The sequence below is a fragment of the Hoplias malabaricus genome, chromosome 18 (genome assembly GCF_029633855.1).
Source record: "Hoplias malabaricus isolate fHopMal1 chromosome 18, fHopMal1.hap1, whole genome shotgun sequence".
Lineage (NCBI taxonomy): Eukaryota > Metazoa > Chordata > Actinopteri > Characiformes > Erythrinidae > Hoplias > Hoplias malabaricus.
This window is the reverse complement of record NC_089817.1, coordinates 35,695,484-35,718,760: the sequence shown is the minus strand read 5'-3', so window position 1 is coordinate 35,718,760 and position 23,277 is coordinate 35,695,484. Positions and strand designations below refer to the sequence as shown.

Genomic DNA, 23,277 nt, shown 5'->3' with positions numbered 1-23,277 from the left:
AGAGAGAGTGAGAGAGAGAGAGAGTGAGAGAAAGAGAGAGAGAGAGAGAGAGAGAGAGAGAGGAGAGAGAGAGAGAGGGTGGAGGAGGGAGGGGAAAATATGGGGAAAAGAGTCAGTTTAAAGGTACTGTAAGGCCACATTTCAATGTCTGAGTTATTATTAGAATTAGAATCACTTTATTGGCCACTGAGCTGCACACAGAGAAAATTGTTCTCCTCATTTAACCCAATCCGTGCAGTGAAACACATTTACACACACACTGGTGAACACTAGGGGGCAGTGAGCACACAGGCCCGCAGTGGGCGGCCCTAGCCACGGCGCCCGGGCAGGAGAGGGGGGTTAGGGACCAGGAGCTGATAGACATTAACACAGAGAACCAGAGGAGCCCTGATGCATTTCCAAAAGTCTTTTTTCTGAGAGTTTTCCCTCGGGGCCACGGTCCACTGAGCCTCTCAATGACCCGCTTCTATCTGAAAAACATCTACAGTTTCAAACAGAGCAGAGGTTCTGTCCCGCTTCCCACAGCCATCACATTAACCCAGTCACTGACACAGGCACACGGCCAAATATCTGAAATACACAGGATATACAGGACACACCAAGGTTTGATTCCTCTGTGAATACAACAATAAAGGAATAGGGTCTGGGCTGAATATTCCCTTATTGCACGTTCAACATTTTTAACAACAAGACAGTGCTGTACAGTGAGTGAGGGCTGAACAACACCGTGAAAAAATATCTCAGAAACCAGGCACTTCACACTAAATCAGACTGAATTGCTTTAAATGCAGGTCATTTTCAAGTATTTCTTGCACATGTCATTGCTCCGGAAGAAAGCCAGAATAGTACTGGGCTTTAGTCAATTTTATAAGAAGAAATGAACATATTATAAGTCGATTTCTACTTCAGACGTCTTTAATGAAATGTTGTATCCGTCTGGTTCCGTTCGCTGCCGTTCATTTTCAGAATCTTTTTACTTTACGACCTCTAGCGGAGATATGTCGTATTACATCGTGGTTTTATTGAAGTGGGTAGGTGTAAAGAGGCGGGGCGTTTACTTTTGACAATCCCCTCTTTTGCCCTCGGTGTGCACGCGCGCTGGGTTCTCGAGGAGAGCGAGAGCGCGCAGAGTCGGAGCGGAGGGGTGTCGCCTGACGCTGAGGGTTTTACGGACGCTGCTCGGGGACGGGAGACATGTAAGACTTACTTCACTGTTGTTTCTTATCGCGGATGAGGCTGGGGCTGTTTAGAGACCATTATTTAATGCATGTGTGTCCTACATATGTTACATTTACAAGTGTTTGTGTGTGTGTAAAGTAAAAGTAATGGGACGCTCTGGAACAGCTGCACATGAGCCTAATTCCCCTCCCCAGGGCCAAGAGTAGCAGAGAGAGGTATTAAACCTCAGCACTGGGGTGAAGGGCAGTGGGACTGTGTTTTCTGAAGTGATGGGGCTCCATCCAGTACTTTTGGGGTGAGTTGGAGTGGTGAGTTTGATCCAGAATTAATCCCCAACAGCAGCCTTTGACCATCGCTGATAAATATGAGGCTCAACTCCATCAGATCCTCACAGCTATGTTCCAATATTCCTTAAAGTTCCTTAACATTTGTGTAGGTCTTATATAACTTTGTTGCTGATGCCACTCTGAACACCACTGATGCCATCACCAAACTACTAATGCCACTCTGAACACCACTAATACCATTCTGAACACCACTGATGCCTCTCTGAACACCACTAATACCATTCTGAACACCAGTGATGCCATCAGCACACCACTAATGCCACTCTGAACACCACTGATGCCACTCCGAACACCACTGATGCCATCAGCACACTACTAATGCCACTCTGAACACCACTGATGCCATCACCAAACTACTATGCCACTCTGAACACCACTAATACCATTCTGAACACCACTGATGCCTCTCTGAACACCACTAATACCATTCTGAACACCACTGATGCCACTCCAAACACCAGTGATGCCATCAGCACACTACTAATGCCACTCTGAACACCACTAATGCCACTCTGAACACCACTGATGCCTCTCTGAACACCACTGATGCCTCTCTGAACACCACTAATACCATTCTGAACACCACTGATCAAATCAAATCAAATCAAATTTATTTATATAGCGCTTTTCACAACTAATGTTGTCACAAAGCAGCTTCACAGAATTCCAGTAAGACAAGATTTGACATGAAATGTAAAGACAAATGTAAAACCCTCAAGTGAGCAAGCCAGGGGCGACAGTGGCAAGGAAAAACTCCCCCAGCTGAGGAAGAAACCTTGGGAGGAACCAAGGCTCACAAGGGGTGACCCATCCTCCTCTGGTCAATCTACTGGTGATGATAGTTAGTAGTCCATGAGAACTTCAGTGTAGGGACAGCTTCAAGGCACTTGGTGGTTGCTGGAGCGTGGGCAGTTGGTCTGAAGCGTGGAGGAGGATCTCGACAGTCATCCATCAGTGTCCAGACAGACAGGTGGCAGTCGTTTACTCGGAAAGATGTAAAGGGATGGAATTAGTTTTGAGCTGTTTTGTGTTTGTAAAGTAGAAAATATGAAAATTTCCAGAGTGTGGCTAATGACTCCGGCAGATCTGACTATGACAGCATTAACTAAAAGGAGAGAACCAGGAGGACACGCAGACACGGGAGCATCCTGAAACACTGGCATCCCTCCGCTCCACCGTCAACAAACCTGAGTTATCGACACCAGCGTCTCAGTTTACTATAATTCCCTGTGTCCATGGACCCCCCGGATCTGCCGCCTTTATCTATGGGGGAGCATTAGCTACCAAATGATAAACTAAACAAATGAGTTTTTAGCCTAGATTTGAAGATTGCGACTGTGTCTGAGTCCCGAACATTTTCTGGAAGATCATTCCAGAGTCTGGGGGCTTTGTAAGAAAAGGCTCTCCCCCCAGCTGAGGCCTTCTGAATTCTGGGAACAATTAAAAATCCAGTATTCTGTGATCTGAGTGAACGTGGGGGCTCATAATAGGAAATTGTATCTTGAAGATATTCAGGAGCAAGCCCATGTAGAGCTTTATATGTTAATAACAGAATTTTGTAGTCGATGTGGAATTTAACAGGCAGCCAATGAAGTGATGATAAAACTGGGCTGATATGTTCAAATTTTCTAGGTTTAGTGAGGACCCTAGCTGCAGCATTTTGAACTAGTTGAAGTTTTCTTAAATTGCTGCTGGTGCATTCTGACAGTAGTGCGTTACAGTAGTCAAGCCTTGAAGTAATAAAGGCATGTACTAATGTTTCTGCGTCCTGGAGGGATAAGGCATTTCTAATCTTAGCAATATTGCGAAGATGTAAAAAAGCTGTCCTAGTGATACTACCTATGTGTTGATCAAATGATAAATCCGGGTCAATTATGACACCAAGATTTTTTGCTGCTGAACCAGGTTTAACTGGAAAGTTAGCTAGATCTAAAATTAAATCTGATAATTTATTTCTTGCCACCTTTGGACCCAAAAGCAGGACCTCTGTTTTGTTGCTGTTTAGGAGGAAGTTACGCAACATCCAGCCTTTCACGTCTTTTACACAGTCCTCTATTTTCTTTAATCTGTGTTTGTCGTTGGGCTTGGCTGAAATATACAATTGTGTGTCGTCTGTGTAACAGTGAAAGTTAATGTCATGGTTTCTTATAACTGTGCCTAGCGGTAACATGTATAATGTAAATAATAATGGTCCTAAAATAGAGCCTTGTGGGATTCCAAATCTTACTTTAGAATAATTTGAATTTAGATTGTTTACTTTTACGAATTGATAACGTTCCGTTAAGTAAGATTTGAACCATAATAGGGCTGTCCCTGTGATTCCAACCATGTTTTCTAAACTTTCTATGAGAGTGATGCCATCAGCACACTACTAATGCCACTCTGAACACCACTAATGCCACTCTGAACACCACTAATACCATTCTGAACACCACTGATGCCACTCCGAACACCAGTGATGCCATCAGCACACCACTAATGCCAATCTGAACACCACTGATACCACTCTGAACACCCTGATGCCACTCTGAACACCTTTGATGCCACTCTGAACACCTCTGATGCCACTCTGAACACCACTGATGCAACTCTGAACACCACTGATGCCATCAGCACACCACTAATACCATTCTGAACACCACTGATCCCACTCTGAACACCACTGATGCCCCTCTGAACACCACTGATGCCCCTCTGAACAACACTGATGCAACTCTGAACACCACTGATGCAACTCTGAACACCACTGATGCAACTCTGAACACCACTGATGCTACTCTGAACACCACTGATGCAACTCTGAACACCACTGATGCAACTCTGAACACCACTGATGCCACTTTGAACACAACTGATGCAACTCTGAACACCACTCTGAACACCACTGATGCAAATCTGAACACCACTGATGCAACTCTGAACACCACTGATGCCACTTTGAACACCACTGATGCAACTCTGAACACCACTGATTCCTCTCTGAACAGCACTGATGACAGTGTCCACTAATACTAATGTACCATTAGTAGTACCACTAATGTACCACCTACATTACTAATGCCACTCCGAACACCACTGCTGCCACCAGTACACTACTAATGCCACTCTGAACACCACTGATGCCATCAGCACACTACTAATGCCAATCTGAACACCACTGATGCCACTCTGAACACCACTGGTGCCACTCTGAACACCACTAATACCATTCTGAACACCACTGATGCCACTCTGAACACCAGTGATGCCATCAGCACACTACTAATGCCACTCTGAACACCACTGATGCCTCTCTGCACACCACTAATACCATTCTGAACACCACTGATGCCACTCTGAACACCAGTGATGCCATGAGCACACCACTAATGCCAATCTGAACACCACTGATGCCACTCTGAACACCACTGGTGCCATCAACACACTACTAATACCATTCTGAACACCACTGATGCCACTCTGAACAACACTGATGCAACTCTGAACACCACTGATGCAACTCTGAACAACAATGATGCCACTTTGAACAACAATGATGCCACTTTGAACACCACTGATGCAACTCTGAACACCACTGATGCCTCTCTGAACACCACTGATGCCACTTTGAACACCACTGATGCCTCTCTGAACACCACTGATGCCACTCCGAACAGCACTGATGACAGTGTCCAGTTTTCCAAAGTGTGAATTTGCACTGAGAGATAAAAGGTGTGAATGTTTAACCAGCTCCTGTCGGACTGACCCCGGGAGCACGAGGTGCAGAGGCAGAGTATTGGTCTTTATGTTTCAAATGAATTTATTAACTGTTAGCATGCACTAAAAACATCCATTGAATTTATTCACATAAGCAAAGTTCACTATTTGGCCAAATGTTAGTGGACAGCTCCTCATCAGGAGTTAAGAAACGAAGAGTGAGTTTTACTGGGTTTACTCATTAACTCAACACCACACACATTACACTACAGTCAGTCTCAACACAGCAGGAGCACAGAAACACATACAGATACAGTCAGGACTGGAGCCCCCTCCAGGGGTTGTTCCCACCTTGCGCCCAGTGATTCTGGGTAGGCTCCGGACCCACCACAACCCTGAACTGGATAAGGGTTACAGAATGAATGAATGAACATACAGCAGAGAACGATAGATAGATAGATAGATAGATAGATCTATTTGTAAGATAAATCTTCCAAAATATTCAGTTCATTATTTATTTTACAGATTCAGTTCAGTTCAATCTGATTCATTTTGAATCTGAATTTGATTCTTTGAGAGATTCAATGGAAATAGATTCAGTTCAACTAGATCTTGACTTGAATTCTCTCTCTTTCTCTTTCTTTCCTCAGGTCTGAGTTGGCGTTACAGTGAGACAGAAATGTCCACACACACACACACACACACACACACTCACACACAGATGTGATATGGACTGAGAGAAAGTAGAACACACCCTGAGTTTGGTAAGTTGTACTGAATTGCATGGAGTGGAAAGTGTTTGTGTGTGTGTGTGTGTGTGTGTGTGTGTGTGTGTGTGTGTTTCAGGTGAGAGATGGGCTCCAGTCTGACCTGTGTGTGTGTGTGTGTGTGTGTGTGTGTGTGTGTGTGTCTGTTTCAGGTGAGAGATGGGCTCCAGTCTGACCTGTGTGGATGTGTGTGTGTGTGTGTCTGTGTGTGTTTCAGGTGAGAGATGGGCTCCAGTCTGACTTGTGTGTATGTGTGTGTGTGTGTGTGTGTGTGTGTGTGTGTGTGTGTGTGTGTGTGTGTGTGTGTTTCAGGTGAGAGATGGGCTCCAGTCTGACCTGTGTGGGTGTGTGTGTGTGTGTGTGTGTGTGTGTGTGTGTGTGTGTGTGTGTGTGTGTGTTTCAGGTGAGAGATGGGCTCCAGTCTGACCTGTGTGTGTGTGTGTGTGTGTGTGTGTGTGTGTGTGTGTGTTTCAGGTGAGAGATGGGCTCCAGTCTGACCGGTGTGTGTGTGTGTGTGTGTGTGTGTGTGTGTGTTTCAGGTGAGAGATGGGCTCCAGTCTGACCTGTGTGGGTGTGTGTGTGTGTGTGTGTGTGTGTGTGTGTGTGTTTCAGGTGAGAGATGGGCTCCAGTCTGACCTGTGTGGGTGTGTGTGTGTGTGTGTGTGTGTGTGTGTTTCAGGTGAGAGATGGGCTCCAGTCTGACCTGTGTGGGTGTGTGCTGGGCTCTGTTGTCTCTGCTCTGTGCCGTCGTGTGCTGCGTGGGGTTTTTTATGCCCTACTGGCTGCTGGGGTCTCAGCTGGGGACCTCCGTGTCCTTCGGGACGTTCCGCCGCTGCTCGTACCCGGTGCTGGATGAGACTCATGGGGGCACAGTGATGCTGGAGCAGTGCGGACGCTACGCCTCTTTCCAGGGAATCCCCAGCCTGGAGTGGAGGGTCTGCACCGTGGCCGCGGGGGCCGGCTGTGGTCTGCTGCTGCTGGTGGCGCTGACCGCTGTCATGGGCTGCTGCGTCTCTGACCTCATCTCACAGACCATCGCTCGGGCCGCCGGGGGAGTACAGTTCCTGGGAGGTGAGGAGAGAGAGGGAGGGAGGGGTGAGAGAGGTAGAGACATGTAGAAGAGTATATCTCTGATCCTCATTCCACTCGGTTACTATTCTTTAGGAACTGAGACAAAGCATCATTCAGGATGGACAGATGACTGAGGGGTTTCTGACAGTTCAGAGTGTGTGTGTGTGTGTGTGGAGATAGTCTTCAGGAATGCAAAAAATGCTTCACAGTGTGTGAATATAGGGTGTGAGAGAGAGGGGTAAAGGCAGTAAGAGAGAGAGAAAGAGAATGTGTGTGTGTGTGTGTGTGTGCGCTCTTACTGTAAGTGTGTGTGTTGGAATGTGCAGATGTGTGGAGTATGTTGAGCTGATGAATTAAACCAGCGCTTAATGTTCTCCTCTGAGTGTGTTGAGTTCATGAAAACCAGATATGCCTCAGTAAATGATTCAGTGTGTGTGTGTGTGTGTGTGTGTGTGTGTGTTCTGTGTTGTTGTGGAACAGCTGGTTTGAATCTGGGAGTGTGTGTGACCTCTAAGCTCAATAAACACAACTTGTTTTGTTTTCTCGCAACTGGAGCACAGCGGAGGGTCTTTAATGATAAAACAGGTGGTTTTACACACACACACACACACACACACCAAAACGTATACATTTATCTTTCTCTAATTCTCTCTAACTCCCTCTCTCTGTGCGTCTCTCTCTCTCTGTCTCTCTGTCTCTCTCTCTCTCTCTCTCTCTCTCTCTCTCTCTCTCTCTGAACTCAAAGCTGAACTCTCTGTGGCCGATTGAACAAAGGCAGCTCTGTGTGTGTTTGCCATTGAGAGGTCCTGCGCTGCCTGGTCTCACTCAGGTCCTCTTTGGTATGCAGCTCTGCATTCTCCTAAGGGTGAGTCCTTCTGGAATGTTCCCTTCTTCCAGATGGTCCTCTCTCTCGCCGCCGGACCCTCGGCCAAAAGCTATGGACATGTTCCCAGTCGGACATTTCAGAGTCATGACTGCGCTCAGTGAATTCCCTTCATCTCACATTCACTTCCAGTGAAGGACTCTGATTTATCTCAGTCTTCTCCTGTTCTCAGGGTCTCTCCCTCTCTCTCTCTCTCTCTCTCTCTCTCTCTCTCTCTCTCTCTCTAAGTGAAAGGGGAAAGAAGAAAGGATGCAGTGTCATGGAATAATCTCGCATTGTTACAGTTTATGAAAAATGCTTTTGTAATCTGCAGTTCAGACACGACGATGAAAATGTTATGCTCCAGTGCATAACAAAGTCTCTCTCTCTCTCTCTCTCTCTCTCTCTCTCTCTCTCCCTCTCTTTCTCTCTCTCTCTCTCTCTCTCTCTCTCTCTCTCTCTCCCTCTCTTTCTCTCTCTCTCTCTCTCTCTCTCTCTCTCTCTTTTCTTTCTCTCGTTGTTAGATCCGTGGATAACTTTTAAACAAACATCAAAAGAAAAAAACTAATCCAGTCTCAATGAGCATGTGCACACACACACACACACACACACACACACACCACGCACGCACACACACACACACACACACACACACACACACACACACACACACACACACACACACACACACACACCACGCACACACACACACACACAGCTGGGAACGTTAGGATCATTGTGAAAGAAACAGTGGACAAATGGATACGAGCTGAACCCGTGTGTCGTGGTGAGGGGACGGAGGAGCGGTGGAACGGTGTTCCCTGGAGTGATGGAGTGATGGAGCTGGTTGTGGAGGTGGTGATGTAGAAGCGGTGCTGTGTTTGTCGTCTGTGTACAGGTCCTCGGCGGGAGGCCTGTTGTTGTTGTGGAACCGTCCCCTGAGCCGCTCGGATCGGAGCGTATGGATTTTCCGTTCCGTAAACGTACAGTAATTGAAATGGCGAGGGGAGAAAGGCCGTTAGAATCAAGAGCTGTGTTTTCCCCAGCCGCAGGAAGTGAAATTACTTCTAAAGACAGCAAACTCTTAATGAAGAATTTCCATCGATTTCTGCCGAGCCTGGGAAGCTGGGAGTGTGTGTGTGTGTGTGTAATTTCACCCTCCGAGAAAAGTTGAACTTCTTTTCGATTTTGACGCCTGAGTTTCCAGATCTGAGGGTGATCCATGAGCGTTAGGTTTAGTGTTAGACTCTGGGAGTGGACACAGGGTTTAAAAACTCCAGCAGCGCTGCTGTGTCTGATCCATATATATATATATATATATGGTGTATATATACATTGTGTGGTGTGTGTGTGTCGTGCGTGGTGTGTGTGTGTGCGTGTTGTGTGTGGTGTGTGTGTGTGTGTGTGGGTGTGTGTGTGTGTGTGTGCATGGTGTGTGTTGTGCGTGTGTGTTGTGTGTGTGTGTGTGTGTGTGGTGTGTGTGTGTGGTATATGTGTGTGTGTGTGTGTGTGCGTGTGTGTGTGCATGGTGTGTGTGTGCGTGTGTGTGTGCATGGTGTGTGTGTGCGTGTGTGTGTGTGTGTTGTGTGTGTGTGTGTGTGTGTGCGCATGGTGTGTGTGTGTGGGTGTGTGTGTGGGTGTGTGTGGCGTGTAAGCAGTGAAGTGAAGCCTATTGTGCTTTAGCCGAATCCCACACACACAGGATGAAATCACCCGTCCAGTTTATTTAAAGTCCAGAACTCTGTGGTCACCAGCTGAACCTGTGTTTATCTGCTGCTCAGTTCCAGCAAAACACACTTTACAGCTCAGAGAAGGACACAGAGCCACACAGCTGCCTTCAGGAGGTGTATTTTCTGTTAAATTCTGTTTAAATTCTGTTAAATTCTCCCAAACTAGTCAACACCGTGAACTAAAGATGGACAGCATGGATTTCTACAGCTGTAACACTCTATATTTACCCACTGTTGGTGGGTGCAGCCCGAGTGGACACAGGTCGCCCGTTTCCATCCACACACACCTGCTTCATGAACCTAATCTAGAACCGTTCGGCATCCACCAACATAAACAGGTTCATTCTCAAGTGGAACCAAAGCACAGTCGGTTCCCCTGTGTGAACCGTGACAGAGTCCGTGGGTGAGTGGAGATAAAGAAGCTCCAGAAAGAGCTCAGAGCCTAAAGTAAAGTGTGATGGCGCAGTGGAGCTGGACGGGTCATTTACAGAGATATAGAGATAAATAAAAGTGGACCCTGCTCGGTCTCTTGTGTGTTTCTCAGTTCAGAGCCACTCCAGCAGCGTCGCCTACTTTTCTCCTCAGTTCTCATGCTTCAGATGTGCATCATTTCCATGTGTCTCATATCTCACTGTGATCTGACCGCGCTGTAAACAGTGGATTAACCATGACTCTGTCCTGACTCCGTCCCTTTATCTCTGGCTCTGGAGCTGATTCAGACACAGCCCTGGTGTAACCCCAGCGCCCACAGCGCCCCCCACTGGTGATGTGTCCTTGACTCATGTCCAAATGTGTGGCACCAGGTCACTAGAGAGAACTGAGTGTAGGAATCTTGTTCTTTTGGTGGAAAAGGGTGAAGTGAGCTTAATCTTTGTAGGAGAGAGTGAAACCACATCTGACGCTCTGGAGCAGCTGCACATGAGACTAGTTAACCACACTCAAGGGTAAGTGTGAGATAGAGGGCTATAAAAGCCATGAGACGGTGGAGCTCCATGTGAGGACTTTGGGATGAGGGTCAGGGGACAGAGTGCCAGAGCTGAGTAATCTGACAGCACCTGATCTCACCGTCTGAATGCAATCAAACCTTCACTGCCATGTTCCAAACACTTGTGGTCAACCTACCGGTGTAAAGAGAGAGAGAGAGAGAGAGAGAGAGAGAGAGAGAGAGACAGACAGACAGAGAGAGAGGTTGAAGAAGTGTCTGACCGTGGTCTGACAGGACGAAAGGGATCGACAGCAGCACAGATCAATAACAAGATAATCACCACTGACCTGACCTTCAAAGGGGAGAGAGAGAGAGAGAGAGAGAGAGAGAGAGAGAGAGAGGGAGAGAGAGACAGATATTAATAAATATTAATCTCTCTCTCTCTTTCTCTTTCTCTCTCCTCTTTGCTTTTATATCATACACATAAATGGAACATATTAATATTCTTTTTACATAAAGACTCTTATGTATAATGTATGACTCCAGTTGATGTTGTATATAATCGTGAGTGTGTGTGTGTGTGTGTGTGTGTGTGTGTGTGAGGGGGGGTATGTGTTTAGTTTAAAATGCAGGAGACAGAAACAGATCCTCTGTTCAATATTCTACAATCAGTGATAAATCCTCTCTTTTTTCAGAGACGAGTCCAACACTGAATATGAGAGAGGGAGAGAGGGAGAGAGACAGAGACAGAGACAGAGAGAGAGAGAGGGAGAGAGACAGAGAGACAGAAAGAGAGAGAGGGAGATAGAGAGAGAGGATAAAGAGAAAGAGAGAGAGTATAATTGGTATTCCTGTTTCTCCCGTTACAAATATCCCTCGCTCCACAATCCATTTCCTCTCGGATTAACGGGAACTGTTCCTGTTTCTCCCTCAGAATCGATTCCTCTGTTTTCTTCTGTCTGCGTGACCTTGAGTCTGTCCCAGTGTCTCAGGTTTCACTCACGGTCTTCAGGTGACTTTAACTTTGCCTGTAAACCCAGGCCTCTCACTTTATCTGTGGAGATGTTGTTCTTTCGGATTCTTTTCCTTTGTGTAGTTTGTTAACGGTGGGCTACAGCTACAATCAAAGGATTCTTCCATTAAAGGGATCAGTGCAGGGATCAGTGAAGGGATCAGTGCAGGGATCAGTGAAGGGATCAGTGCAGGGGTCAGTGCAGGGATCAGTGCAGGGATCAGTGAAGGGATCAGTGAAGGGAGCAGTGCAGGGAGCAGTGAAGGGAGCAGTGAAGGGAGCAGTGAAGGGAGCAGTGAAGGGAGCAGTGAAGGGAGCAGTGAAGGGATCAGTGAAGGGGTCAGTGCAGGGGTCAGTGCAGGGGTCAGTGCAGGGGTCAGTGCAGGGGTCAGTGCAGGGGTCAGTGCAGGGGTCAGTGCAGGGGTCAGTGCAGGGGTCAGTGAAGGGATCAGTGAAGGGATCAGTGAAGGGATCAGTGCAGGGATCAGTGCAGGGATCAGTGCAGGGGTCAGTGCAGGGGTCAGTGCAGGGGTCAGTGCAGGGGTCAGTGAAGGGATCAGTGAAGGGATCAGTGAAGGGATCAGTGCAGGGATCAGTGCAGGGATCAGTGCAGGGGTCAGTGAAGGGATCAGTGCAGGGATCAGTGCAGGGATCAGTGAAGGGATCAGTGAAGGGATCAGTGAAGGGATCAGTGCAGGGATCAGTGCAGGGATTCACTGATTGTAAAGAAACAAACTTTACGCTGCTCCTGTTAATGACTGACTTTGAAGTCGTTACCTGACGCTTCACAGAGTGTCGTCTCCGTTTGAACGCTGGGTTCCAATTATAACATTCATTAAGCACCGCATACTGCAGCCGGCTAAAACTCAATTGTCTCGTCTCGTCTCGTTTCATCTCATCGGATGAATGTGAGCTGGGCTTAAGAGACACTTCCGAATGACTCTCCTTAAAAAATGCTCGCTTTCATATTCCACTTTCTCTCCTTGTTTCTCTCCGTCGCTGCCGTGCTTTTGATTTCGGAGCCGGCGCCTGCTGCTCCGAGGAAAGGAGATTCAGTCGAGTTCAACAGGAGGCTCTCGGAGGTGACACTAAAGCGCAAACTCGGTTTCACAGCTGTAAACAGAGAGGAACAATAATGAATGAATAATAAACGAGGTCCTGGCTCATGGTCATTGTATGAATTCCTTCCGGTTTCAGTCTGGACCCGGAGAAAAGCGTGGAGGAATGTTTATAATGTGATATTACATGGATCTCTAGGAGCTCATGGGGGCTTTTTATCACAGAAAAGTATCAGACAGTATCCATGAAAGTGATTATTGGTTATTTTCCATTGTTTTGAGACAGAAAACAAACAGCTGTGTCCTCTGTGAATGAACCCGTTTCTGCTCCATAGAGTGGGTCGTGCTCATGGGGTGGAAATGTACACTATGTTTAGTACAGACTCTGATCTGAGTGTGCTCTGACCTCTGGGGCGTGGCCAGGTGTGAGCGGGGCCACTGCTTGTGTGTAGTTTGTAGTTGTAGTTTAGTTTATGGGCTGTGAGTTGTTTTTGTGTGTTGTCCTCTGTCCTCAGGCGTTGTCTTCCTCCATGTTACCACCCACCCCCCGAGGTCTCCACCTGCCTCCACTCCGTTAATGAGAGGGCAGCAGGAGCGGTCTGTCATTGGCCTGTGCTTTGAAGCTGAAGGCTGTTTGAATCTGTTCAGACTGAGTTTTACACACCTTTAAACCCGTGTCCACTGATGAAGGTACATCTACAAGGTGTGGACCAACGAGTGTCCCACAGAGAGGACAGAGAGTGGACACGTGTCATACCTGTTGTTACGTTTCAGTCTAGGGGATGGGTAGAAAGAGAAAAAAAAAGAGAAACTCACACAGTTTAGAATAAATGAAAAAAGTGTATTTACAAAGAAAATATAGATATTAAATAAATCAAACAATCAAATCTTATAACAACACACAAAACTTAAAGCCATATCTCCAGGGGTAAGCCACGGCCAAAATAACAAACATAACCCAACACTAACTCCAACCCCAACACTAACTTTGCTATTCAAACCAAATAAACAAATAAATGACAATAAATAACCCTGACTCCCTATCTAACAATAAACCAAGAGAAAATAGATAAACTCAAAAGGCGCTTACCCCCTTCCGGCACAGGTGACCACAAAAATAATAAACAGAACAGAATTAACCCACACAAGGAAACACACAGTCTCCAGAAGTTCACAACTAACACACAGAAGGAAACACACAGTCTCCAGATATACACTGTTCCCACACAGAGACAGAGCAATCACCAAGTTAACACACACAGGGAAACACACAGTCTCCAGAAATACATAGTCCTCACACAGAGACAAAGCAATCACCAAGTGCACAACACATGGCAATTCACAATTGGAAAAAGGGGCGTGTCAATCTTCAGCTTCCTGCTTCTTTTATAGGCAGATACAGGAAACACCTCAGTAGCCAGCAATCCCAGAAATCTCCACAGCTCCACCTAAAGACAGGGAGGGATAGCAAGACAACAAGAAAAGGAAAAGAAGAGAGACAGGCATACAACCCGTAACACCTGTGCTTTGAAGATCAGAGGAAAGGGGGTTAATAAAGTATGCAGAGCAGCAGTTGGACTAGTCTGTGATTGCAGAGCTGCGGCGTGACCGTGAGGACAGTGGACAGCGAGTGAAGAAGGAAGGAGATGGCTGTAATGTTTTGGCTGATGGAGTGCTTTGTTGTGTTGTCTGGCTTTGTTTGCTCAGGTTATTACTTGTGAGTGTCTTATAACACGCAGCATTAAAGTGTGATTTGGGCGATCGAGAGCGGAATATAAAGCATGTCTTGTCTGTTTCTCTGATGGTGAAGCGTAAATGAGAACCGCTGCTATCTCCATGACGCTAATATTTCAGACGCTGTGTTCATACGGAGCCCAACCTTGCATTTCAATGAGTCTTTGGGACGCAACGCAGGGGACACGTCTCATTTCTTTCTCTTTCGTACTCATCTTTTTCCTCAGGACAAAAGCTGCTGCCTTGGCCTGTGAGCTCCATCAGTCTAGAGCCTGCGTGTTCTTTAGATGATTACTTTTCACTTCCTTAAAGAATAGCTCCACCTTAAGCCTTTAATTAGCTGCTGAAGTGTGTTGCTGTGTGAAAATAAAACATTCTGACGCTGCAGCACCCCCTCTCAGGACCAATGGTGCTTTTCCACTGCAGTGGCCCTACTCTACTATACTCTACTCCTCTGAACTCGACTCATTTCACTCCTCCCCCAGGTGAATCAGGCCCTGGTTCTGGAAGCGGGTTCTTGTTTAGTGGCTGTTCTCTCGTGGTTCAGAGCGAGTCGAGTAGGGACTAAACCGTGGCGTGTAAACCTTGCAGAGCGCTGATCGTCCAGAGAGAGTCGTCACTCTACGCCACGCAACGCAGACGACCAGCACCAACTCTCCATCTGTAAAATCTCCAGCTGCAGCAGAGATCACGTTTGTTTTTATCCGACTCACGACGGCAGCTCGTAAAATGACGCCGTGGTCTTTTGAAGAGGTTCAAACGCTCCTTGGATCGGTGGCCGACGAAAGAATCCAGCGAGAGCTGGACGCTGCAACAAGGAAGGAACAAACTCTACTGATCTGTCTGAACTGATGACGGAGCTGTGTTCAGTCCCAAACAACAACAACACGCCGATACACCATGAGTAAACACCGCTTAACGTTACCACCGCCGTTGTTGTGGTTTCCAAAGACCACTGTTCCCCTTAGAGACGGGGTTAGAGACGACACTGATACATTTCAGGAGGGAGCTGTGGGAGTGGGAAACCAAGTTAAGTTTGTAGACTAATGTCTGAGTCAGTTTTACTGAGACTCTGTCGACTCAGTGTCCACTAGCGCTTCTTCTCCTTGGTGCATGGGCACTTCTCTGTCTTTGTGTCTTGTCTATGGTGTCCCTCACAATTCTTTCCGCGTTCATGCAACCATAGGTAGAGCTGTCCAGAGCTAGGGGGCGCTGTCACCCTTTAAGCAGCTGTAAAACCTGAGCATCCCTTTATTATTCTGTTCTTCCTCTTTACCTCCCTCGGGGTCCAGTCCTGTCAGGATTTCATTTCCTGCCGCTTTAATACGGTTAAAGATGTTCTCCCACAGACCTGCACTGAGGAAGCCTGAGGCAGCTGATGACATCATAACATCCTTGAAGCTGATTGGCTGAACCTGACCTCAGCCTTCTCACTCATCTTCTAGTGTTCCTTTCTTCTCGTTTGTCTTTTTTTTGAATCTGTTGTTTTCTTTTCTTTCTTTTTTCACATTTTTTCTTTGAGATTTCATCACTTCTGTTGACTTCTTTTATTCCCTTCCTCTTTTTACTTCATTTTCTGTTCTCTTTCTCCATTTTTGTAGTTGTTGTTGAGCACTTTTATGTGCTGTTGATGTTGTGGTACGTGTGTGTGTGTGTGTGTGTGTGTGTGAAGGAGAATGAGTGTGAGACGGTTTCTGATTAAGACGCAGTGACAGCTGTGGAGACTCGTCTGGTTTCGAGCTCATCTCCTCACAGCACCTCACACAGCTCTGTGTTGATTTAACCATCTGTTCTACTCTCCATTTCCCAGAGTGTGAGTGTGAGTGTGAGTGTGTGTGTGTGTGAGAGAGAGAGAGATGTGTTTTGCTTTCACTCAGATCTCTGCTGGTTCTAAGCAGGTTTGAGCTGAGGGCAGAAACACACACGTTACTGAGTGAGTGATGATTTTGTTGCGTTGTTGAGGCTCTAAGGTCGTTTTGAGTGAATGAGTTAAACTCCGAGGCCTCAGTGAAGACGGAGGATTAGAACAGATTATAGTTTTGGGACAAAGTTTTAGTCCCTATCTCCCCCCCCCCCCAGCTCTCTCTCTTTCCATCTCTGTCTCACTCTTAAAGGAACAGTTCATGAAATATATTAACACAGAACTATTGGCACTTAGTGTTCTCCTCCGAGCGTGTTGAGTCTGATGAACAGAGGTTAGCGTTCTCCTCTGAGCGTGTTGAGTCTGATGAACAGGGGTTAGTGTTCTCCTCTGAGCGTGTTGAGTCTGATGAACAGAGGTTAGTGTTCTCCTCTGAGCGTGTTGAGTCTGATGAACAGAGGTTAGTGTTCTCCTCTGAGCGTGTTGAGTCTGATGAACAGAGGTTAGTGTTCTCCTCTGAGCGTGTTGAGTCTGATGAACAGAGGTCAGTGTTCTCCTCCGAGCGTGTTGAGTCTGATGAACAGAGGTTAGTGTTCTCCTCTGAGCGTGTTGAGTCTGATGAACAGAGGTTAGCGTTCTCCTCTGAGCGTGTTGAGTCTGATGTACAGAGGTCAGTGTTCTCCTCCGAGCGTGTTGAGTCTGATGAACAGAGGTTAGCGTTCTCCTCTGAGCGTGTTGAGTCTGATGAACAGAGGTTAGTGTTCTCCTCCGAGCGTGTTGAGTCTGATGAACAGAGGTTAGTGTTCTCCTCTGAGCGTGTTGAGTCTGATGAACAGAGGTTAGTGTTCTCCTCTGAGCGTGTTGAGTCTGATGAACAGAGGTTAGTGTTCTCCTCTGAGCGTGTTGAGTCTGATGAACAGAGGTTAGTGTTCTCCTCTGAGCGTGTTGAGTCTGATGAACAGAGGTTAGTGTTCTCCTCCGAGCGTGTTGAGTCTGATGAACAGAGGTTAGTGTTCTCCTCTGAGCGTGTTGAGTCTGATGAACAGAGGTTAGTGTTCTCCTCTGAGCGTGTTGAGTCTGATGAACAGAGGTTAGTGTTCTCCTCTGAGCGTGTTGAGTCTGATGAACAGTGGTTAGTGTTCTCCTCTGAGCGTGTTGAGTCTGATGAACAGAGGTTAGTGTTCTCCTCTGAGCGTGTTGAGTCTGATGAACAGAGGTTAGTGTTCTCCTCTGAGCGTGTTGAGTCTGATGAACAGAGGTCAGTGTTCTCCTCCGAGCGTGTTGAGTCTGATGAACAGAGGTTAGTGTTCTCCTCTGAGCGTGTTGAGTCTGATGAACAGAGGTTAGCGTTCTCCTCTGAGCATGTTGAGTCTGATGTACAGAGGTCAGTGTTCTCCTCCGAGCGTGTTGAGTCTGATGAACAGAGGTTAGCGTTCTCCTCTGAGCGTGTTGAGTCTGATGAACAGAGGTTAGTGTTCTCCTCCGAGCGTGTTGAGTCTGATGAACAGAGGTTAGTGTTCTCCTCTGAGCGTGTTGAGTCTGATGAACAGAGGTTAGTGTTCTCCTCTGAGCGTGTTGAGTCTGATGAACAGAGGTTAGTGTTCTCCTCTGAGCGTGTTGAGTCTGATGAACAGAGGTTAGTGTTCTCCTCTGAGCGTGTTGAGTCTGATGAACAGAGGTTAGTGTTCTCCTCTGAGCGTGTTGAGTCTGATGAACAGAGGTTAGCGTTCTCCTCTGAGCGTGTTGAGTCTGATGAACAGGGGTTAGTGTTCTCCTCTGAGCGTGTTGAGTCTGATGAACAGAGGTTAGCGTTCTCCTCTGAGCGTGTTGAGTCTGATGAACAGAGGTTAGTGTTCTCCTCTGAGCGTGTTGAGTCTGATGAACAGAGGTTAGTGTTCTCCTCTGAGCGTGTTGAGTCTGATGTACAGAGGTCAGTGTTCTCCTCTGAGCGTGTTGAGTCTGATGAACAGAGGTCAGTGTTCTCCTCTGAGCGTGTTGAGTCTGATGAACAGAGGTTAGCGTTCTCCTCTGAGCATGTTGAGTCTGATGTACAGAGGTCAGTGTTCTCCTCCGAGCGTGTTGAGTCTGATGAACAAAGGTTAGTGTTCTCCTCCGAGCGTGTTGAGTCTGATGAACAGAGGTTAGTGTTCTCCTCTGAGCGTGTTGAGTCTGATGAACAGAGGTTAGTGTTCTCCTCTGAGCGTGTTGAGTCTGATGAACAGGGGTTAGTGTTCTCCTCTGAGCGTGTTGAGTCTGATGAACAGAGGTTAGTGTTCTCCTCCGAGCGTGTTGAGTCTGATGAACAGAGGTTAGTGTTCTCCTCTGAGCGTGTTGAGTCTGATGAACAGAGGTTAGTGTTCTCCTCTGAGCGTGTTGAGTCTGATGAACAGGGGTTAGTGTTCTCCTCTGAGCGTGTTGAGTCTGATGAACAGAGGTTAGTGTTCTCCTCTGAGCGTGTTGAGTCTGATGAACAGGGGTTAGTGTTCTCCTCTGAGCGTGTTGAGTCTGATGAACAGGGGTTAGTGTTCTCCTCTGAGCATGTTGAGTCTGATGAACAGAGGTTAGTGTTCTCCTCCGAGCGTGTTGAGGAGCAGGGTCAAATGTCTGGGCTATAAAAAGGTGTTTGTGAAGCAGATCACAATAAAAGTAGAAGTAGGTGTGTTTTACTCCAAATGAAAACAGAGAAATATAAAACTGCACAGAAGCCCATTTTCTTTTTAAATTCTGCCCTTGTTGTGTTAGCTGAGGTCGAGTCTCCGTGCTCCGAGTGCGTGGTTCTGTGCAATCGATTTGCAGATTGAGCTGTGGAGAAAGAGTGAGAAGTGAGAAACTGAGGAATTAAAAAAGACAAGGCCGTAGCGACCTGTGTACCACCAGGGGGCTGGAGTCAGCTTTAGAAATTAAAAAGAATTATTGCTGCTGAGTCAGGCGTCAAACAGGATGTATAGCATCAGTGTGAATGGGCGGGGCTAAAGTGCAGAAGCTGAGTAGGTAACCGTATTGGCTTTGTGACTTCACAAAAGGAATGAGTTTAAAACAGGCCCTATGTGCCATTTTTGTGAATATCATTTACACACAAACACTATTTCATAACCCTGTTCGCACCTGGCATTGACACGTATTGGGAATCCTGATTGTAGCTGGATTTACTTTGACTGGATTCTGTTTACACTGTCATTAAAATGTGCCCCGTCTGATCAGGTGAATCTGATTGTACTTTCCTGCGTTAAAATTCACACCACCGTGTTTGCCGTTTCGATTTCCCAATCCTATAATAATAAACCTTTAAAGCAGGCAGGGAATCGTCCGCAGCGGCCGAGAAACACCACTGTCCAGACACGGAAACCACATTCTGTTCACATTTGTGTTAAATGTGGATCCGTCTCAGATCTGAATGTGGTGTCAGTGATCCGACCGTAATCCCTTCACAGAGCGCCTCAAAGGTTTTTACACATGAACAGTGAAACATGAACATGATCGCCAAACACACATTTTAATGCCAGGTGTAAACAGGCCACGACTGTAAATAATGTGTAACTATTTCACCTTAAAGAAAATCTCACCAATGTAGCTCTTTAGCTAATGCTAATTAGCTGGTTATTCAGATTCATGGTGAAGCTAGCAGCTGTTAGCTAAGGACAGGCAGTTTCTTCAACACCACAACACATTATTATTGGTTAAATTAAAAATATAACTATGTAACAATGTAGGATAAGGGCTCTTTCAAAAGTGCAGGTGTGTCTTTAAGCCCTGAGAGCAGCAGGTTGTCAGCATTAACCCCGCGGCGTGCGATTCTCCAGGGTTTTAGCACTTTTAACAACGGCTCTGAGCGGAATGCTAATCACACACCACTCTGTCTCAAATAGAGCTCGCCATGAAAGAGAATTCCTGTTGAAATCAACACTGAGGATGAATAATTAACCCCTGCTCACACATATATACACACACCTTACAGCGAGGGATGCACATATTCTCTCAACTCCACTGACTCCACTTGGGAGCACCGTATAGTTTTACAGTTACAGGCTGTAGTCCACCTGTTACCCCCATCTCCCCCACAGAGCAGGTGTGATGTGGTGGTGGATCATTCTCAGCGCTGCAGTGACACTGACGTGGTGGTGGTGTGTTAGTGTGTGTTGTGCTGGTGTAGAGTGGATCAGACACAGCAGTGCTGCTGGAGTTTTTAACCCCTCAGTGTCACTGCTGGACTGAGAATAGTCAGTGGGCAGTGAGAGATGGTTGTAATGTTATGCATTTGCACTAACCCCAGGATTCAGGGGGTTGTACCTGGAGCTGATGGTTTCTGTTTATTTCCGTGTGTTTGCGCAGGTTTGCTGATTGGCTCCGGCTGCGTTCTGTATCCTCTGGGCTGGGACAGTGAGGAGGTCCGGCAAACCTGCAGCAACCGCTCCAGCCAGTTCCAGCTCGGTGAGAACGGCTCGATTTCTTACGCATCCACGACCACAAATGGAGAAGGTGAAAGGTTGTGTTATATCAGTTGTGTAGCTGGTATAGCGCCCCCTGTCTTCATTAGCTATTGTTTACATGTTGGAAAATTGGGTCTTTTCCATTGTCGATTCCAAAGTGGGACTGGAGTTTCACAGCTAAATTAGCTTAGCAGAGTGTGAATAGCATGTGAAATGTAAGCAACAGTGCCATCTCCTGGTATTTGGGTGAATTTATACATCATTCCTACTCTAAAGATCATAATACTGATGTTATATAATCACAGCAGTGATATGAACCCCGGTGATTGTCTGCAGGGTCCTGTGAGCTGGGCTGGGCCTTTTACTGCACTGGAGCCGGAGCAGCTGTGGCCATGCTGCTGTGTCCCTGGATGTCCTGCTTCGCTGGAAAGAAACAGAAGCAATATCCGTACTGACCCAGAACCAGAACCGGACTGACCAAGGACCAGAACCAGGACCAGATTCGTAGTGAAACATGATCAGAACTGTGCTGATCAAGAACAGGAACCAGGAGCAGAAGAGTACTGAACTATCACCAAAAGCATACAGACCTAAGACCAGAACTGTACTGACCCTGGGCCAGAGGCAGGTGTAAAACTGAACTGAAACAGGACCAGAAGTGTACTGACCCAGGACAAAAACCAGGACCAAAACTGTACAGAACCATCAGCGAACGCATACAGACCTTGGACATGTACTGACCCAGGCCCGGAATTACGATTAGAACTGACCCCAGATCAGAAATGTAGTGCCCTAGATCCAGAAACAAGGTCAAAACAGTGCTGACCCAGGACCAGGACTCCCAGGTGCTGGAGCCACTGCCTTCACAGATTGAGGAGAGACAGGACTCTCAGTTTCATCACGGATCGTACGAAAGGGAAAACCTGGCACATGCCTCTTCACAATTATAAACAATTCCTGTTCAGTGGGTGTGGCCTGTTTCATCCTCTTGGCCACGCCCCTATCTCCCACGGCAACAACTGCACTCTCTGATTAACCCAAAATAAAACTCAGCTCATGGGAAGATTAGTTTTAGTGATTAGTTATAAACCACTCCCGGCCCCCGCAGACGTCACAGATGTCCTCACCTTCGGGCTGATCTCCACGGAGATACTCTCCCTTTCTCCAGAACCATGTGACCACAGCCCGGGCGGTGAAATACAGTACACTGCTAAATACAGCTCTGGTTTAAACACGAAAAACCCACCCTTTGGCTATTGACCTGTTTTGGGATCCAAGGGCTTCACCGGGAGGATTCAGTAAAAACCTGTGGGTGTTTTACACACTGCATCTTTATCTGAGTTATCTGTGTGTCCTGGGAACATAACTGAACCTTTTCTGGCCCTGTGTGTGTTGTTTGTATTCTGTTATTACGATTATAATATTCTGTATTTATATTAATACCCTGGTGTTGACCTCGTGTATCTTCACATGCAATAGACGTCCTTTTAATGGAGGCTTTATTGTGAATATCACAGTAACCCACACATCGTCATGGACTGTAACGTCTCACATGACTCTTATTTGTTTGTTTTGTTTATAAATGTTACCCCATTATTTTTGTCTGAAATAAAATGAAAATGAAAATAAATATAATATTAACACCAAAGCCCAGTGGTGAGAGAACGACATCGTCTTTAAAGCTCGGTTTAGGATTTTAACTGCTGTAGCGTAGCCATGAAAACAGTGTACGGAATGATATAGTGTTACCACGGAAACAGTTTTTGTGTAACCATGGAAATGGCTGTACTGTAACCATGGAAACAGAGGAACTTGTTCTCCACATTTAACCCAATCCGTGCAGTGAAACACATTTACACACACACACACTGGTGAACACTAGGGGGCAGTGAGCACACACGCCCGGAGCAGTTTTTTGTGTAGCCATAGAAACAGAAGGCTGTAGTTTAACCATGGAAACGTCTATGGTGTATGGAAATGGCAATTGTGTAACCATGGAAACCAGTGTCTTTTTTTTTCTTCTTGACTCTACACACTCCCCCATGGAGAAAAGTGTAAGGTGTGGTGAATGTAAAATGATTTTTGGCCACAGTGCAGTTAAAATAAACTTATCTCCCACATCCCCCCACCATCCAGCGACCCATAGCCGATCCTGATGTGGAAAACCCCCTTGTTTATGGAAAACTGCCCTGGGATCACATCTGGGTTTGATCAGAACCACGTGAGTCTTACTGAGGAACCGGTGAGAACACAGCAAGCCTCAAAAATAATCCATATCTTGTCGAGCAAAATCATCTCAAGTCCAGTCAGTGTGTGTGATACTTCTCTGAGACTGTTTTCAGAACAGTGCACTGAACTCACCCCGTGTTAAATTAACTCTGTCAGTGCTTTGCTTTAATTTCACATGTTTTAAGCGTAATTTCTTGAACGCTAAATTATTTGCATTGATCAGTAAAGACAAAGGGATGAGACACAGTGGATAAATCCACTCAAAACAAACAAAGAACAACTAGAAATAGTACGAACAGCAGCACAACACTCACAGAATGAGGATTACTGGATCTATACACTACATTTACAATGATTTACTGCTGTGTTCTGGGGGTGT

General features: G+C 46.5%; 1 protein-coding gene across 2 annotated transcripts; it reads left to right on the top strand.

The window, feature by feature from the left end:
* The first annotated feature begins 1,098 nt into the window (after positions 1–1,098).
* lhfpl6 (LHFPL tetraspan subfamily member 6) lies at positions 1,099–22,256 on the top strand. Of its 2 annotated transcripts, none has more exons than XM_066650352.1 (5): positions 1,099–1,196; positions 5,873–5,986; positions 6,669–7,060; positions 20,572–20,670; positions 21,006–22,256. In XM_066650352.1, exons 3-5 carry the CDS (start codon positions 6,676–6,678, stop codon positions 21,122–21,124), a joined length of 603 nt encoding a protein of 200 aa, XP_066506449.1. In that variant the 5' UTR covers positions 1,099–1,196; positions 5,873–5,986; positions 6,669–6,675; the 3' UTR covers positions 21,125–22,256. The 2 variants fall into 2 exon arrangements, with proteins under 2 accessions (XP_066506449.1, XP_066506450.1); XM_066650353.1 differs by lacking the exon at positions 1,099–1,196 and adding an exon at positions 2,449–2,496.
* The last annotated feature ends 1,021 nt before the right edge of the window (positions 22,257–23,277 follow it).

Coding starts and splice junctions, on each gene's coding strand:
- lhfpl6 (XM_066650352.1), top strand. CDS start 6,676: ATGGGCTCCAGTCTGACCTGTGTGGGTGTGTGCTGGGCTCTGTTGTCT. Junction 7,061..20,571: donor GGGAGTACAGTTCCTGGGAG/GTGAGGAGAGAG, acceptor GTGTTTGCGCAG/GTTTGCTGATTGGCTCCGGC. Junction 20,671..21,005: donor CTCCAGCCAGTTCCAGCTCG/GTGAGAACGGCT, acceptor GATTGTCTGCAG/GGTCCTGTGAGCTGGGCTGG.